The sequence below is a fragment of the Plectropomus leopardus genome, chromosome 16 (genome assembly GCF_026936395.1).
Source record: "Plectropomus leopardus strain MGB_pleo_1.0 chromosome 16, ASM2693639v1, whole genome shotgun sequence".
NCBI lineage: Eukaryota > Metazoa > Chordata > Actinopteri > Perciformes > Serranidae > Plectropomus > Plectropomus leopardus.
In genome coordinates this window covers 12,204,054-12,222,618 of record NC_142191.1, presented here as the reverse complement: position 1 = coordinate 12,222,618, position 18,565 = coordinate 12,204,054, and the positions used below count along the sequence as shown (strand labels likewise).

Sequence of the window (18,565 nt, the reverse complement as noted above, 5' to 3'; positions counted from 1 at the left end):
ATATAAAAAAAAAATCTTTGTAGAGCCCTGTGGGTGGGTTGTAGATAAAGTCCTTGAAAAATTAAATGATTCTTGGTAGAAGCCTCTGGGTGGAATTTTGTTAGCAAGCACAAAAGGGGGGAACAGTTTTGGTAGAAACCCCAGAGAGGACTGTAGTTGGAACCACTGCACCTGAAGGGTTCTCTGTAGAATCTTTCAGAAAGGGTTATGGGTCAAACCTTTCAAGGATGGTTCTAGGTATAACCCTTATGTTGGGTTCTAGGTTGAAAGATTCTACCACAAACCAAAAGTGTTCTACTGTGGGGACACCCTAAAGAACCCTATATGGTTCTAGTTAGCACCTTTATTTGTAAGCTTTTAGATCTATTTGGGAACACTGTATGAGTTTAATATCCATGACTTAAAGAAAGTACTAAAGATATTGCAGTTGCCTTTAATAATACATTTAAAATTCTCCAGATTGCTAATTATTTGAATGACTCATTCTCTTATGTAGAGCTGAAGCGATTAGTGGATTAATCAATAAGTCAAGTGACAGAAAAAAGAACACAATTTTGATAATTGATTCATCATTTAAGATATTTTTAGGCAGAAAGGTCAAACGCTCTCTGGTTCCTGCTTCTACAATGTGAGGATTAATTGCTTTTCTTGTCATTGCAAACTGAATATTTTTAAGTTTGGTTTGACAGAAATGATAGATTGAAGACTCATCTTGAGCTCTGAGAATTATTGTTATATATTTTGTTTAACTGATCGATCAAGAAATTAACCACCAAAATAATCAATGATGAAAATAATTGTATGAAACACATGGTCCATGTTGTAGCCTAGTTCTGTCCATATCTAATGGATCCACACAATTTTATCCTCACAGTGGCCGCACCTGACCTTCTTGACCCAAAGTCTGCTGCCCACAACTCCAAACCTCGCCTGTCATTCTCGGTCAAACCGGTGGTGCTCAATGTTCCAGAGGAAGAGTGCGACACCCGGACTACCGTCATGAGGTGGAAAACTGTGTCGGCCATCTTCTTCTTGGTGGTGCTTTACCTCATTATAGGGGCGACGGTGTTTAAAGCGCTGGAGCAGCCTCACGAGAGCTCCCAGAAGCTGGCCATTCTCGCAGAAAAACTGGACTTCTTGGCCATGCACGCCTGCGTCAACTCCTCTGAGCTGGAGGATTTGGTCAAGGTGGGTGGAAGCATCAACATCATATTAATAATTCAAAATCAGACAGCGGTGATGACTGACAACATTTATAAAAGTATTCCACATTGTGTTTCTAGGTGTTATAAATATTGTATTCTATTTACATTGTTTGTTTTAGAATTAATGTGCATCAGTGCTTTAACCTGAGGATTTTTTCAGCCAGTTGAACTGATGGAGACTAAGATTGTTTATGCACATTTATTCTGTGGCCCCTGAAGGCTTTATTATATCAACAAATGTCCATATTTCTCTTACCAAGGTTTTGAATATTATATCCTACCAAACAAGGCATTACATTTCAACACAATTCAAGAGGCCACTGTTCACTCCCCATTTCCAACTTCCAGTCAATGCTGTATTTTTAAACCATAATTGTTCCCTTATCTTTACCACATGTTTAGTATAGTCCAGTCTACTATAGTAGGGTACAGTCACCATGACAGCAAAGGTCCCCTAACTTTACAAAGTAGGTATTTTAACATAAATTGTCACCTTAAAGGGATGCTTTGCTGATTTCCAACCAGCTTTGGGTAGTAAGTGGGAAATTAAGCTGTCAAATAGACCCGCACTTGTAAAATGCTTTTCTAGTTGTGCAACCACTCAAAGCGCTTTCACACGACGAGTCACATTCACACACATATTCACACACTAGTGGCCAAGGCAGGGTGCCACCTGCTACTCAGTTTAACCAATCACACACTAATGGAACAGCAATCAGGAGTAATTTGGGGTTTAGTAGCTTTACTGGTAGTACAAGATTATTTCTTGAGAGCTGTCATTGTTTCTAACGCACAAATTCACATTTCATCACCTGCCAGCGGGAGCATTTATTGGTCTGGTGTGGCACAGTGCATTCTTCTAATTGTTGGTCTTCTACATCTTAAGCAAAAGTGAATGCCACAGTGCTTTTTTTTTAGTATAACTGTGTTCTCTAATCATGTAACACCAAGTTCAAGATTATTGGCATCTTACAACTGCATACAGCCTGATTTGATTTTATTTTCAGCAGTGAAATACTTCTTTAACTAAGTACTTAATGTTTTTGTACCTAAATCCAATCAAACCTTAACCACAGCATTGTCACGTCTGTAAAACCAAACTTTTTTCAACAGTTATTTGTAATGGTTTTGTAATGCATGGAAAAATGACCTTGTCTTGATATCGGAAAACATTTCTATACCATATGTCATTCTAAAGGGCAGATACAAACAGTGCAGCCAGTTTTGACATTTAATTTTTAAGGACTTATTTATTCCAAGTAGGGGTGTCAATCTTTCAGTATCTCACGATTCGATTTTGACTATTGGGGTCATGATTTGATTCAGAATCAATTTCTTGATTCAAAACGATTTCCGATTCAAAATAGATTCCAGATTCAAAATATAGGAGGTGTAATTTCAGCATCTACTCCAGTCTGTTTTGCCAGCGGCATATTATGTTATGAAAGCAAAGTGTGTCTGAAATTATGGAGGTTTTATTACGTACAAGATTTTTTGCTGTAGAAAACCTTTCTCCCAAATGTTGGGAATTAGAAAGTTAAAAAATAAACATTATAGTTCGAAAAATGGACACATTTTTCCAATAAAAGTCCCATCGTTTTTTTGCAGTTGTTTGTGTATCCCATTATCTGTGCCATTCTGCAAAACAGCTCTTATCTGTGATGCTGCAGAGGACCTCATCACGCTCCTGACACTTTAGAGAGGGGCCTGATTCTCGCAGTGAACACAGTTTACATCCATATGAAGCCCAGCTGCCTGTTACACTGTCTCCTGGTTTACCCTTGTCTCATTATTATTATTATTATTATTATTATTATTATTATTATTATTATTATTATTATTATAGGCTACCAGAGTTTATTCTAATGCGCGAGGCGCTACCAATAACACAGAACGATAGATACAGTAGGATTAGACCAATCACAGTGCAGTTTGCTTCAGATGACGTATGGCGTATGTAGGCGGATACAAAGCGGTGGCTCGTCTTCTGATTGGTCGAAAAGACCGAAACAAATCTCTTACCTCTCCATGGAACTCTGGGAAACCAATATGGCGTTTAGCATCGATGCTAATGTACTTTTATCATCAAAATGTGGATTAAATATGGACGGAAGACACCCAATATCGGATCTATCATTATGTATTTATTGAACAAGGTCCCGTAAAAAAACCCGAATTCCCAGACTGGATACTGAGGCTTCTAAAAGAGCTACGATGCATCAGAGCCATCCCTCTGAACGGCACAGCCGGCAGCTTTCACCGGCGAAAACAGTAAGACGATCCGACAAACGGTCTCAAAATTATTAAGACTGTTCTTAATGAAAACATTTTAGAGGGTTAAGAATAGTCTATATTTAGTAAATATAATCTATAATCGATGTTTAGGATTTTTGAATCAATTCTGAATTGCTTAAAACTTTTCAGTTCTTCTGTAAATGGATTTTTTTCCCCACCCCTATTCCAATGCTTCCTGCCACAGCTGATCTATGCTAACATTTTCCTCCTTAAATATGATACAAAATGCTGTAGGCCACTACATGAAATATTATAGAAAACTGTCAATTTGTTATAATCTAGCAGTTGTTGTTAGGACCCACAATGGAGACATTAGAGACAGATGGTAGTTTAAATGGTTTAGTGCTCAGTTTGTGATAGTAAAACAGGGCACAGGTTTCCAAAAACAAGGCAAAAACTCCTAGAGCCCTCACAAAAATACTGTTAAGGGTGAAGGCTGAGGTGTTACTGCTAAAGGGTTCAAAACAAACTGGCAAAGACTGGAGAGTAGAGCCAGGCTTAAATCAGGTAGATCGCAATCAGGGTAGATGATCATCAGGTGTGTGAGGAGCTGCAGGTGTGAGGAGTTCAGCTGGAGAGCAGATTGCAGCTCAGCCACGCCTAAGACACACACAGACAGGGGAAACAAACTGGGGACAAACGTTCAACAAGAAGGGAGGTGAAAACACTGGACAAATAATTGGAACAAAACAAAGTACTGCAGATCCCAACACAAATGAAACTTGGAGTTTCTTAAAGCGATGCTACTCATGTGTCAAAGATATTTAAATTGATGTATTATGATGTAGTCTTATTGAAGTCAAAATATGAACTTTGCATTTATGGTGAATACGAAATATATAAGTAAGATATTAATAAACATTGGATTGGATTCAGTATGGGCAAAAAAAGAAGAGAAATCTCTGTAATTTTGCCTGTGGTATTGACTTTCTAACAAGAATAAGTGATAACTGTCACTTCATGTAAAACTAGGGGCCTGCACATGGTTGGCCTTTTTGTTAGTCCCTCTATGCTGGAAATAAATTCAGAATCTGAGTTTAAGTAAAACATAAAGGCAGACTAAATTAAATGAGTCATTCAGTTCATTCAATTGCAAAACAGTCACATAAAAATGCTTTAAAAATGTCAGCGCTGAGTGAGCAGTCTTCTAATAAAAGACATCCACTGACTCCATGACCCCTCCTTCATGGATTAGTGGATCTCACCATCAACCAAACTTGTCATGGTTGATGAAAAACATCTCCTCCTGGGAAATCTCGCTGGCACATTGGACTTGTGGATGATTATTTTTTTCCTCTAATGTGCCAGAGCTGAAAGGTCTTTAAATCCCGGGGAAACCGATTTGTCCGCCGATGCTAATTTTGGCCTCCGCTATAGCTGAACCCTTTTCAACTAAAAGTGCCTCCTAATACCAAAGCAGTCTCTAAGCTCACTGCATATGTGATATGCAAGAAATTATTTCTCATACACTCTTAGAAGTAAAAGTTCTAACCAGAACTATATGGGGTTCTATGGTGTGTCCCCATAGGAGAACATATTTTGGTTCCCTGTTGTACCATTTACAAAAGTTCCACCTGGAACACTTTCAAAGAGTCAAACCTTGGACTCAACATACACTTACACCGAGAGCCAGTGTCCGAAATTAACTTTTTGACTCTTAGGCCCCTCAGGAAGAACCCATTTTGTACTTTTATTTCTAAGACTGTACAGTATGATGGTAAAACATTTTATTGTATATGGTATAATGATATAACTGTAATCTATATTGTCAGAAGAATTATCTGTAAGTATATGAAAACATGTTGTGAACAAAGGACACATGCAACTGGAAACAGAAAAGGGATTGTTAGTTTATATCTTTTTCCTGCTTCCATATTAGTTTACCTGTAAAGTAACAGTTAATGGTATATATGACATTTTTTTTAATAAACAAGGATCCAAAACTTTTTTTTTATTTTTACAACTTTCTCACAATACACTGTATACAGCGGTGTAGTACTGAGATTATTAGCCAGTAGAGAAAGGGATTTTCATTCATGAGCAAGTCTGTACATTGGATTTTGGCACAGACTCAAGCTCCAGTGGAGCCACTTTAATTACACTGACATCCAATATTTTGCATTATTCCTTATAGCAGAGCATCAGTGTAGTTTCTAATATGGTAAAAGACTCATGATGAAGAACAAAAAAAAAAAAAAGCATACTGCAACATGCAGACATTCCTGTTTTAACGACATATGCCTGTGCCTGGTCATTGTGAGAAAACTTTAATGACTTTCTACGAGAATTATTTCTTCACATTGATGAAGTGGGCTGCAGTATAAAAGACATACTTTGGAGCAGTTCAAATATTTCATGCATATTCACCATTATTCTGAAAAGAATATATTATTTTGACATTATATATTAATGTTTTCCATCCTCTGGGTTTGACATTAGAGATGCAGTGGCTTGCTGATTAAATATTTATATATTAGACTTTCAGTCATGTTTGAATTGTTTGTGAAGAAGGAGCTTTAAATGGGATCTAGATGACGTCAAAGCTATTTCAATATGTGACTTCAGGAACTGTTTTCATTGTGATGGCATTCAGTGACATTTACAGTATATGCTTTGACCATATTAAAATTGACCCAAGCTGACAAGGATTTGTTATTGAATAATGTTCACCTCCTACTGAATGTAAATGAGACTGTTTTCGATTAAGAAGGGCTGGTAACAGATGGCGGTTATTTGGCTTTAAGATGCTGAGATAATATTCAAAGATGGTGATTATGCTTTTTGTCCTGAGATCATCATCTATCAGATTGACTGTTGGTAATTATCTCATATCAGGAGTAGATTTAATGAATGTGGAGCTGTGGATGAAGGAAAACAGCCTGCTCTGAAATCCAAACCCTCTTCTTGTATATTACCATAAACATACAGTAAAGCTCCTCTTTTGTAAAGACAGAATACTTCTTAAAAGCACACAATAGTTGATGTATGTGTGCTGGTCCACATCTTCTCATTTTTGTAATGTATTCTTTCCCTCTGCAGCACATTAGTCGGCCAGTGAACGTGATTGTAACTGTTGCTTTTGGCCATTGGTGAAAAGAATTGACTTAGGTCATGTAGGACTTTACATTAAAGAGCATGCATAACTAATTTTAAAACCTATTGGTGTTATATGATGCCTGAGTGGAGTTCTCAGATTGAATATTTAGTTAACAAATCTGCCACATTAAATCCATAATAATATTAACTACTCTAACGGCAGCTCTAAGGACATGTGGTCTTCAATGTGAGGCCAACAGAACTATTCAGTTATATCAGACTAGCTGCTTGCTTTGATATAAGTTATAACCTAGAGCAGATTAATTTGCAGAGATATTTTGCTTGCTGTAATGTGTTATTAGTAGACTATGGCATAGTTACACAATGGATGTAGGTAAAGACATGCTTGGCTGTCCTCATCACCACAGGTATAAAGAAGAGCATAGATTTCAATAGTGGATATTTCTAATAAAGAGTGAAGCGCATACACACACATGCAGGTGCACACACAGGCCATTGTACACACATGTACACACGCTTGGCGATTTTCTCGCTAGACTTAGCAACTTAAATTTAGACATTGTTTTTGCAAGTTTGTGCACAGCGTTTCTCTGTCCCTCCCCCGTGCTGCTGTGTGCACACAGGCAGGAGAAAGATATCAGCCACTCTGTGCCTCCATGGGTCCAGGAACAAAAGTGTTTGCTGATGCTTGAAATGTTTGAGTTTGCATCAATGTAACATCACCGGTCTGTCTTTCTTCGTCTAGTGCCAACTCGCCGAGGCCTGCCGCTTTGCTCACAGTCTACAGAGCGTCAAAATGCTGCCTTCTCCTCTGGAGAGAGTCAGACAGCCTGTGCGCTTGTTTATTCAAAGTTCATAAATATTGAACATGTAACCCATCCAAATTACACCAAATACAAAAAGGCACTCCCATGGGTGCGAGGCAATACACTCGTCAAGAAGTAATTTGGATGAACAGTTCAAAGATATGTGGAGGACACACTAACATACACACTTACACACAGACAGAGGTTACTCTTACTTACTCACTTTTCGATAGATTTTTTTCAAGAAATAGCTTAGTAGGATCATAGACTATAAAATAGTGGACATAGCTACTGTGATGTCACCCACTGGATGGTAACCATCTTGGTTTTTTGGTGCTACAAGTGACCATATTTAGGTGAGAGGCTGGCGCTGTGAAGGAGGGGTGGAGCTAACTGAGAAGCCAAGGCGGCTGTCGATAGATAGCCTGTCACTCAAAGCAACGCGCTCTGAAATATGAATAACTTTAAGCCTTAATACAATGGGACTGACTCGCTTTTGGAGCCAGTTTCAAATGGCCATTCAGAGAACTGCAGTTTTTGGCACTTCGGGCAGATATTACCTGAATGGCACAAACTTGAAGGTATTTTAAAAACTTAAAAGATTTGGGTATTTTAAGAAAACATTCAAGGACTGAGCCAGGAAACCTCCCCACCTCCGTCCTCCACGTCTGCCTCTAAGGCTTCGGCCTCAGAAAAGCCAAAAGTCAATTTAGGGCAAACTGCCCACTGTCCCCCCAAATTGTCTTTTCAGCCAATGGTGTGTTTGTTTTCAGGCACAACATGACTCCTTCTGTCACTGACCTTTCCACTGAATCAGTCTGTGTGCATTTACACTTTACAGAAACAAACAGTCCTGGACCTCAGAAAAACTGCTAAATGAACCCGATTAATTCTTGGCTCATGATTTTAACTGGGAAATTTGCCTATAGGAGGCTTTTAAGAGCACTTTAATCTTTTCCTAATGCCATTAGGCTAATTGTGTGCCAGTTTCTTCAGCATGTATTTAACACAGATCTTGTGGTCTCAGTGTTTTTACTTAACAAGAGTCCGACTGAACAGCCCTGCTTATAATCCATCAGACGTAACCTCGAGAGCGCAGCAGCCTTGAAGGCAATCTCTCTCTTGTGATGATTTATTGATAAACGCCTTCAATACAGGTGACCCCCACTCATTTTTTGCTTAATTATGTATACAAACACACACAAACACACACACACACACACACACACACACACACACACACACACACACACACACACACACATTTGTAGGCTCCTGCTGATCAAAAGCTAGTCAGCAGAGAATCAAGGAGGGATGTGCTCTCAAAGGGAGTAATTAAAAAAGTGAGTGATGTCAAAAAGCTCAGACGGTTCAGTCTCTCCTGGCTGTTTGGCTCAGCTCAGAGAGCGCCACTGTGGTCTTCACATTATCCTGTCTTATCGTTTCCCATGGCCACGGTTAGTTTGCCAAGACAGTGAATTAATAAAGCTACTTTGGCTGGGAAACAAAGAGGCTGACTGAGCCAAACATTTCTGATGGCGTGATTTGGCTAAATTATGTTTTTAGAGGCGCAGTGGATGCAGCGTTTCTGAATTGTATCTTTAAATCCTCTCCTTTTTTGTGTTTTGGAATTATAATGAGATAGAAGAGATATGAACACTGCTTAAGTGTTCACTTTTAACATCTTGTAGTTGTCTCATTTTGGGTAGATTTTTTTACTCAAAAGCTAAAAAAAAATCGCTTCACAAGTGCAATTTGAAAAATGCAGCCAATTTCTGTGTGTATCTCTGCAGAAGCATAATTCCTATGCTGCATGCAGTCTTTTGATCTGTCCTTAATAGAAAATCATTTCCTCACCTCCTTCTATTGGTTTTTGTACATGCTGATAGTTTTGGTTTTCTTTGTCCAGTTTTCATTGAAAATATTTTCTGCCAAAGAAATTAAATCTGTTAGTAACAAGGTCCTTGATTCTCAAAGCACCAAAAACTAAATTCGGTTTCCTCTGTACGGCATTTGGTGAAGGATATTTTAAAACCCGAGCAAATAAAACTCTACATGTCGAGAGGTACATTATACGGACAAAAGTATTGGGCTACCTACACATTATACCTACAGGTGTCATAACAGCTTTTATGGCATATTATTCTAAATCCATAGGCATTAATACAGAGTTGATCCCCCCTTTGCAGCTGTAACAGCTTACACTCTTCTGGGAAGGCTTTCAAGATTTTGTAGTGTGTCTGTGGGAATTTAAGCCCATTATTCCAGATTTTATACACCAGTGGCAATGGGACTGAGTGAAACACCTGAATTCAGTAATTAAGAGGTGTGGCCCAGTACTTTTGTCCGTATAGTGTGGTTAAACCCTGTGGCCGGACAAGAATGTTGATATTCGATGATCCTGCAGGAACCCAGGATCATGTTCAGTGATTATACTTTTTGTAGTATTTGTAGTGTAGTGTCCAATGACAGCCGTTTTAAATTCTTCACTTCTTCACTACAATAACAGTGCATGTCAAGTTTGATGAGGAACTGTTAGGAAATATATTTTTTTAATGATAAAGATGAAGGTTAGTATCATGTCTGTGGCTGGATGCAAGCTCCACATTCTTACTTTCCACATCGCTAAAAAGAAAATAGTTCCTACATGAAACTGCTCACAACAAGGTCTGTAGATTATCCAGAGTAATCATGTTTTCAGACAAAAAACCCCAACTTTGAGCACCACAAGCTGAGTGCTATTCATTATATTGAAGAGAGGGCAGACATCTCTACTGCCCAGATTTATGTCTTTGTGTTTGTCATCTTCTGTGGAATAGCAACATACCGTTTCCTGGCAAATCTCAAAGTAACACTACATCACAGCACTGCCATTAGCCCATATCTCTCCACCCTCTGACCCATCATGTCATGTTAACGCTTGTGTCGTTACATTAGTGCCTGGTCCCTCTCTTTCCCATCCATTATTCATCCATTTCAGCTCTCACAAGCTCGAACTTTACTGCCTTATCACACTCAACAGTCATAGGCTAATGAAAGCTCTCTGAGTTTCACTAAGGATGATGAATCGCAACGCCCTGACATTGCAGTGACCCTTAACTGTGTGTGTGCATAGGCAGAAAAAGCCGACACTGCTGATTCAGGAAAACTGTGCAGGACAGTATGCTGTACATGATTACTGTAGCATTACTGCTCTGTTGCTAGAGGTTTATTTATGTAAAGTATAAATAATAGAAATAAACATAGAGAGCTACTCCCCGACAAGAACAAGTCTTTCATTTATTAATGTGCACCACAGAAGAATTATAACATTTTTATTGCACTCAGTGGGCAAAAATCCCACGGTGAATAACAGCTTCAGTCCAGTAGAATGTTTTTTTGCGATTTATTAGCTGCAGCGGCGTCTGCTGCTCCCCTGAGGTCTCAAAGCTTTTCTCTTTCTCTATTCTCAGTAATGACTCTGTATCTTGAGAAACCACTTGGGCCGAGTTTTGTCTCACTGCAGGGAATCTGTTTTAAAAACAAAAAAAAAGGTGAGATCAGTTTAATCCAGTGTTCAGAGGAAGTGACATTTTTCCAAGCATCTCACACTGCTGTAGCTGTTCAACTTTCCATTGTAGCACATCAGAGATGCAATTCTGTGTGCTAATGGAGGGCAGTCTTATTACGAGAGATTTCAAGTAAAGTTTAAAAACATGGCTTCTTGATTTTAGTAGAATGGTGACCTTTAATTTGTAAAGACAATTGTTGCTGATAGATTTTTTCAGCTGTAGCTAGTTAATTAGCTAATGTTAATGTGTCTGGCATGCAAATTTGCATTTCCTAGGATAGCAAAGGAATGACCCGCCCTATTTCCTGTGAGTGGCTACTACTTGTTGCCTTTGTTGGTTGTGTTGTTTAGGGTTAGGCAAGTGAAGTGAAGTGAGATTGGTTAGGGTTAGACTAAATGTCAGGGTAAGCCCATCAGAGGCAGAGTAAGCGAGCCATTCCTTCACCATCCTGGGATTCATGAATTTGCATCCAGCTTAAGATACTTTTTAAGGTTTCCATCTGACCCCTTTTTTAAAATGAGAACCCTAAAAGCAGTCTTGAACATGTTTGATGGAGGGCTACCAACGCTCATGCACTGACCATCAGAGTGATGCAGTTGACACTTTTCACACGCTCTCATGTAACACGTTCATTTTCTCATGCAATGTAAAAGTAATTTATAACTGACGACGTGGAAAAGAGGAGACTAACAGTGCTCACACAGACAAGACAAAGCAGCACAGCAAAACATCAGAAACGAAGCTGCTGGATTTTGGTGTGCATACATTCATGCTTACGGTTTATTTCTTTTAAAGTATTTTCACTCACATTACTGTACAGCAAAAGTCAGCTCAAATATAGGGTAATCATCTATAAACTCTCATGAATTTAATAAATGTTTTTCTTCAGAGGTTTGCTGAAATTTTCAACTTAATCGTGTCAAGGATCACTCACAATATAACCATGTGCAATTATATGTTTTTTGCTTAACACTTTTTTTTGATAATTGAAAGGATAAAAGATAAAAAATCCTTTGACAGGTTTGCCGAAGTTTCAATGCTGTCCTCATCAGAGCAACCTTGACAGCGACCATGACAAATTTGAAGTTATCTCAAAGAAGGCTTTTTAAAAATGCATTTATTTTTAAATCACCTCAAAGTAACACACAAAATTTCCTAATTTTTAAACTCTCATAATATATCTTCCCTCTGAGGTTTGCTGAAATTTTCAATGTGATTCTTTTCAGGATGACCCTAATTTCACTATCTCACTCCAAATTAAATTCCAAAATTGGCAGTCTCGCTGAATGGTTACTTGGACTATATGATATAATACTAAAAGAATGAGAATAAAGCTAAATGTTCCAAATAAAAACAGCATGTTTTCACCATAACATTAGAAGAGAAAGGCTTTCAGGGTGATGACTTAATAATTCCTTGGCAAATGTCTTATCTTGTGCAATGATGCTCAGGCTACTGTGTGTAAACTTCTATAAATCCAGTAAAGATCAGGACAGAGCTGCTGATTCAGTCCTGAAGAAGTGATACCTAATGTATGGCCCACAAGCTGTTATAGAGTGCAGAGTGGACCACCAACCATTTTCTAATGCACTGTAAAAATGATTTGGTTCACATTTGATTTTTTTCTTCTCTGGATGTAAATAAGGTACAGGAGTACAAAAACAGAATAAAAAGAGCTCGTTTATTTAACAGGAAGAAGTGCCGTGTGTGGACCCCTCGACTTTGGGATTAACTCAGGTACTGAAGGTAGTAAGTAGTAGGTTAGAGCAGATTAACACACTCCTCACTCCATTCAAATTAACTCTTGTATTTTAGATACTGGCTGTATAAAATGTTATATTGAACAAGAAGGCCAGTTTGATGTACTGCCAAATTAACGAAAATAAGATGGCTTATTTTGATGAAATGACCATTCAGTTCGCGGTCAGCAGCTCTATTTTCAGTCTGCATGCCAATGGCACGCTCCCTCAAAATTTGACACATCTGTGCCATTGTGTTGTGTGAACAAACTGAACATTTTAGAGGCCTTGTCTTTTATTGTGACCATCCCAAGGCACACCTGTGTAGTGATCATGCAGTTTAACCAGCCTGTGATGTGCCACACCTGTCAGGTGGATGGATCATTTTGGAAAAGGAGAAGTGCTCACTAACAACAATTTAAAAAACAACATGCAACCAGAATTTAGAAGAAGTATATCCATTGTGTGCATGAAAAGGTCTCGGGTCTTTAACTAGAACCTGTGAAATATGGGAGCAAAAACAAGTGTTGCATTTGAATTTTTTATTTTGTGTATTTACAGTCTACGGTACAAACTCGCTGTATCTGTAAAGCAGAGATGCACATTTTTAGTTTGTGGCTTTGCACTTCACTGCTCCTCATATCTATGTTTAGGTGATCGTGGGTGTGAAAGAAATCGTGAAGTGGTGTGTTTTCCCTGCAGCTGGTGGCCTCACTCCCCTCTTGTTTTCTGTCATGAGAGCGCAGCACTGATTGGGAACAAACAGGGCTGTTCTGTTTCCTGCACAGCCGAACGGTGTCAAATGTGCTTGCCACACTCAGCTGTGACTCGTGTCACAGCCAGTGCCAAAGTACTCTCCCACATACACACACACTCAAAGTCAGCTAGTCACCTGGGCGAGACAAATGACCACATCAGCCAGAGTCACAGGACTAATCAAACAATCAGTCAGGAAGTGTCTTAAAGCGTTTGACCCTGCAGCTTGAGTGCTGGATATATCAGTTTCTAAACATACTTCATGCAAACATGCTGGGTTATAACATGAATTTAAATGTGAGAAAGCACTTTGTAATTTGGGGCATAATGTGTTACATAAATGACATTAGTGCGTGTGTTGCCAAATTAGTGGCATGGCTAAATTGACTACCTGCTTTTTAAAATATTTACAGGCTGAAATTAGGGTCTTGAAAAGATTGAGCTTGTAAAATGAAGTACAGCAATGAATGTACATGTGTAAAATGGATTATTAGAAGTATTTTTAACCCTCTGAAACCTGGATCGACATTAGTTTTCTTGTACTGTGTGCAGACACCCTTAACAAGCTATTTAACCCTTTAAAACCTGAAAAAATGGTTTGATTTATTTCATTAGAAAGTTTCATTTATTTCAAAGTAGTTTCATTAGTAAAAAGTGATATGAGAATGACCTCAAAAATAGTTGGAAGAGAATGGAAATGCAGTTTAAAAAAAACTACCCATAAACTAGGGAAAATATACAGAAAACTATATATATAATTACTATAATTCTAGATGTAGAATCATCAGATTTTTTTCTTGTAACTTTTGAACTACTTGCAGTTTTTGGGCCCTGTTTTGTTAAATTGCATTTTGAGAATGTGTAAATAATTTGTAAGTAAATGTTTGGCTTTTCTTTTGAGTGTTTAAAATTTAAACCTTCCGTATACATACATAAAGTAGACAGATGCCTCTTACTGTTTCTCACAGCTCCTAATTAGCTTTGGTTGGATGTTTATCCTGGCTGTCATCTATTCCCCAAGAAAATTGATGCACGCGGCTAATTGTCTTACGTTCCTCGGCTCACCTCATACCACACTCCCACTGGGACACAACGCATTACGCGCTAACTTTTTCTTCTTCTTTTTTTACTTTCCTCTCCAGCAAGTGGTTTCAGCAGTCCGAGCAGGTGTGAACCCTTCAGGAAATGCATCCAATCAGACGAGCCTCTGGGACATCAGTTCCTCCTTTTTCTTTGCTGGGACTGTTATCACCACCATTGGTAAGTTGTTTTTTACCGCTATTCTTTTCCCTTTTTAGAGCCGTCTGAAGATACTTCACACTAGCTGTATGCAATTCTTTGAAAAAGCATATAAAATGTAATGATGTTTACTTTTTAAGATGTGGAGTATTTTTGGCTTTATAAGCACAGTCCATTTTTCATGTCTTCACTCCTCACTAAGCTAATGGGATATTTCTGTTAGATTTTGGATTATTGGAGAACATAGGCTCTGTGGCAAACAAACGTTTATGATACTTACACATTTTGTTAAGCAAAATAATTCCACAAATGATTACAGCACAAAAGGTGAAGGTCTCTTAAGCTTGTGTTAACCACAGACCTTCTTTCAGGCATATTACCAAATACCCATTCAAAAGTTCTTTGAGAGAAGGAAAGTGCTGAAATATTTGCTTGCAAAAAAACAAAACAAAAAACAGGCATAAAACCATAAAAACAAAATACACTTATTGGAAAAACTGAACATCTGACTCCTTGAGTAGCATTTCGCAACCAAACCTCTCCTCAAGTACCACTCGTCCTGCAACACAGCTGATTAAACTGATCTCGTTATGAACTCTTGAATCTGCTTGATACCAAGCTGATCATTTCATTCAGATGTGTTGCAGCAAGGAGAGACCTAAAACATGCAGGTCACATAGTAATCAAGGAGAGGTTTGGAAAACGCTGCCTTAGAGGGCTTTTAGTACAACCGAATGGTTTAACATGGGGGTCTTTGGGGATTTACTCTGTTTTGGAGCCAACCTTAAGTGGCCAGTCGATGAACTGCAGTTTTCGGCACTTCCACGTTGGCTTTATTTTTCAGCCTCAGAGGTTGCGGCTTGGTTTGAACACTTGGACAGACTCATACCAGCCTTGGACCACAAAAGTTGTGTGTGTCTACAGGGCTCATTCTTAAATTGTGCCAAAATGAGGTACTCCTCTTTGCAATCTCTTATTAATTAACAACAACGGAAATTAGGTTGGCAGCTTTGTATCAGAATCGTGCATCAGAAAGTTAATGCGTGTTAACTGAATAAGAACTAGCCAAAAGAGCTTAAATTGATCTGACACTACAGAAGAATATGATTATGAAGGTCTATAATGTGCTCATTTGCTCTTAGTTACTGTAATCTAGGAGCTGTCAGCTCTACCGGCCTGTAGCACATTCTCTGTCACCTCCAGCTGTAAGAGATTACTAATCAGGAAAACAGAACAGCTCTCTCTCTCTCTCTCGCTCACACACACACACACACACACACACACACACACTGAGCGTGTCTGACATCTCATCTGTCTTTCATATCAGTGCATCTGTTTAGTAGGCTGATGGGCTCCATTTCACATCTCTAGCCACCTGTCAGAGCTCACTCTCCAGTCAGGACATTTAATTTGTGTTGGAAGAAACTGATTTTGCTTGTTTATCAGATGAATGGCCATCATGTGCAAACCAAGTACAATCTTGATTTATATATTTTTTTGACATGAAAGTTCACATGCTCAATAGTGTATTTCCATCCCCTGATCTGCTCAGAAGTCCATCCTGGTCAGTAGTGATTTTTTTAAACCCTTTGTGAGAGCCACTATGCTTGACATGACCCAGAAATATATGCATTGATATGATATGCAAAACGAACAACCTAGAGTTTACGTTTCTGCTAAAAACCATTGCTATAAAGAACCTACATTCTGTTGGATATATTGTAAAAAAAAAATTTTTTAAAAATTGGAAGAAGACAGCAAGTACTCAAACGTATATGTCTTACGTGTGACCTCTGATGCACAGCTGATATCATAAGTGATATGTTTACATGAGCGCACAACTGATAGTTACAGTTTTTTCCTTACACAAGTTTACAGAAGTATATTTTAAGACTATGGGTCCCCAGTGGGCAAAGGTATGAACCCCCCCCCCCCTTCTCTCGTATACAGAAGCAAAAAACTTTTGCTGCATCTTTTTGTGGTTTAGTGTGTCTCTGTGGTATTTTCTTCTGTCTCTGTGGTAGTTTTTTGCCTCTTCGTAGTTGTTGCAGGTCTCTTTAAAGTAATTTTGTCTCTCCATTGATCGTTTTGAGTCTCACTGTATTCATTTATTTATGTTTTTGTGGTTGTTTCTCCCTTTTTTGTAGTTATTTTGTGACTCTTTGCAGTTCCTTTAAATCTCTGTTGTGGTCATTTTGAGTCTTTTCTTGGTCAATACGTATTAATCTGAGGGACATTTTCTAGGTGAAGGCCATCATCCAAAGTCATGTTTGATTGCAAGTTGTTTGTGAGATTTCTAGAGTGAGGACTGGTTCTTCATGAATCTGTTGTGGTGTGTTGTTTTGGCCAAATAGTTGCTGTCTGCACATTGTTGGATCAGAACGGTGAGATTTGAAAAACTGTACAGCAACCCTAACCTCCCGTATCCCCTTTTCCACATTTTGCCGCACTGCACCAAGCTTGAGCTTGTTCTCTGCTCTCCAAAGTTGCAAAATGTTTTTGGCCAACACCAGCACACACACCCAGCTGGTCTTATCTGGCTCATCCAAGCAGACCTCCACATATTAGCGTGTCTGTTTGGTGGGCTGTTGAGCTTCATGTCACGTCTCCAGGATCCTGGCGAAGCTCATTCCTCAGTCAGAAAATGTTACAAGTGTTGAAATAACTTGATTTTGCCCTCTGGTTGGAAAAGATGTGAGCTTTTGGTAACCGTGTGTCGAGAAAAAGCTTCACTGTGGGTTCTCCGTTTGCTCACCTTAAACTGAGTGTGTTGACTTTATGTTTTCCACACAGACACTGCAGTGATCTAGTCCACCTTGCTCTTTACAAAAGGCCAATTTACTGATGTTTGACTTAAAGATGTTGTGGTCTTTCTCATGAAAAGAGCCACAGTAGTGGTTCAATTGCTGTAGCAGAGTAAAAGGACCACTTTGTGGCTTTAATTTATCTAGAGAAGGTTGAAAGGTGAAGGTAATACAGCAGCAAAGTGCTTGAGCTTTCATAGCTTTGATTTTTGCCGCAGAGGCTTTCAGGTGGTGTTTTGTGTGTATCACCTGCGATGCTCGTTGGTGTAAACAGCACATAATTGCTGTGCTGTCTGCTGGCAATCATCATAATTCTACCTGATTACTACAAAATGTGTGGCCGTTGCTGCTCAGATAAGCTTATTCCTAAAGCCATTGTGTAATTTGAAAAAACACAATCAAGCCCAGAAAGGAAAACAGTCATTACAGATTGCTCCCCCTCTCAGCTTCAGTCTCTTCTGTCTGTCCTTGATCCAGGTCGAGGTTATTGAGCAAGAGCAGATTGATTTGTTTATGCGGGGATCCTTAATTGGATGTGCAGTATTGAGGCAAAGCATCTTTCCCCCCAGTTATTTTCATCCGTATACTTAATCCAGGAAGTGAATTCCCTCTCCTCTCCAGGGAGTAAAAGAGGTGCAGTAACGATTGATGTCACAGTATTTCGTCCCTGTGGGATTCCTCAGTCTCAGCAGCTGTTACAGTCCTTCACGTTTCCTATAGTGTTCAGATCAAATGAATCTCACATGAAGTATCCTTTAGCATGTAAAAGAAGTCATTAGTATTCTTGCTTATAATCCTGCCTCCCTTTGGCTCTGTTATAAAGGTGTTTCAAGAGGAGCTCAGGTGTCCTGGACTTCAATATTTTATATTATCTATAATGTCATAAAACATGTCCTTTACTTAACCCTTTGAAACCTGAGCAAATTAAGTTGATTTCTTTTAAAAGCATGGGAAGAAGGTCACTCTCTCTCTCTCTCAAACACAGAACAACCTCAAATCCAACTGGAAAACTAGTCAGTGCTGATCAAGTATAAATCAAGATTATGTTACTGCAATGCCTACTTCTCTCCTAAAATGTCTTTAGAAGCACATTTTAGTGCACTGTTTAGCTGT

At 38.8% G+C, this 18,565-nt stretch overlaps 1 protein-coding gene across 1 annotated transcript in view; it reads left to right on the top strand.

The window, feature by feature from the left end:
- kcnk2b (potassium channel, subfamily K, member 2b) overlaps positions 1-18,565 on the top strand; it is a 41,867-nt gene that overhangs the window by 2,549 nt on the left and 20,753 nt on the right. The window contains exons 2-3 of the mRNA XM_088089624.1: positions 875-1,188; positions 14,552-14,669. Coding sequence (XP_087945750.1) covers positions 875-1,188; positions 14,552-14,669 — 432 coding nt within the window. The remainder of the gene's footprint in view (positions 1-874; positions 1,189-14,551; positions 14,670-18,565) is intronic.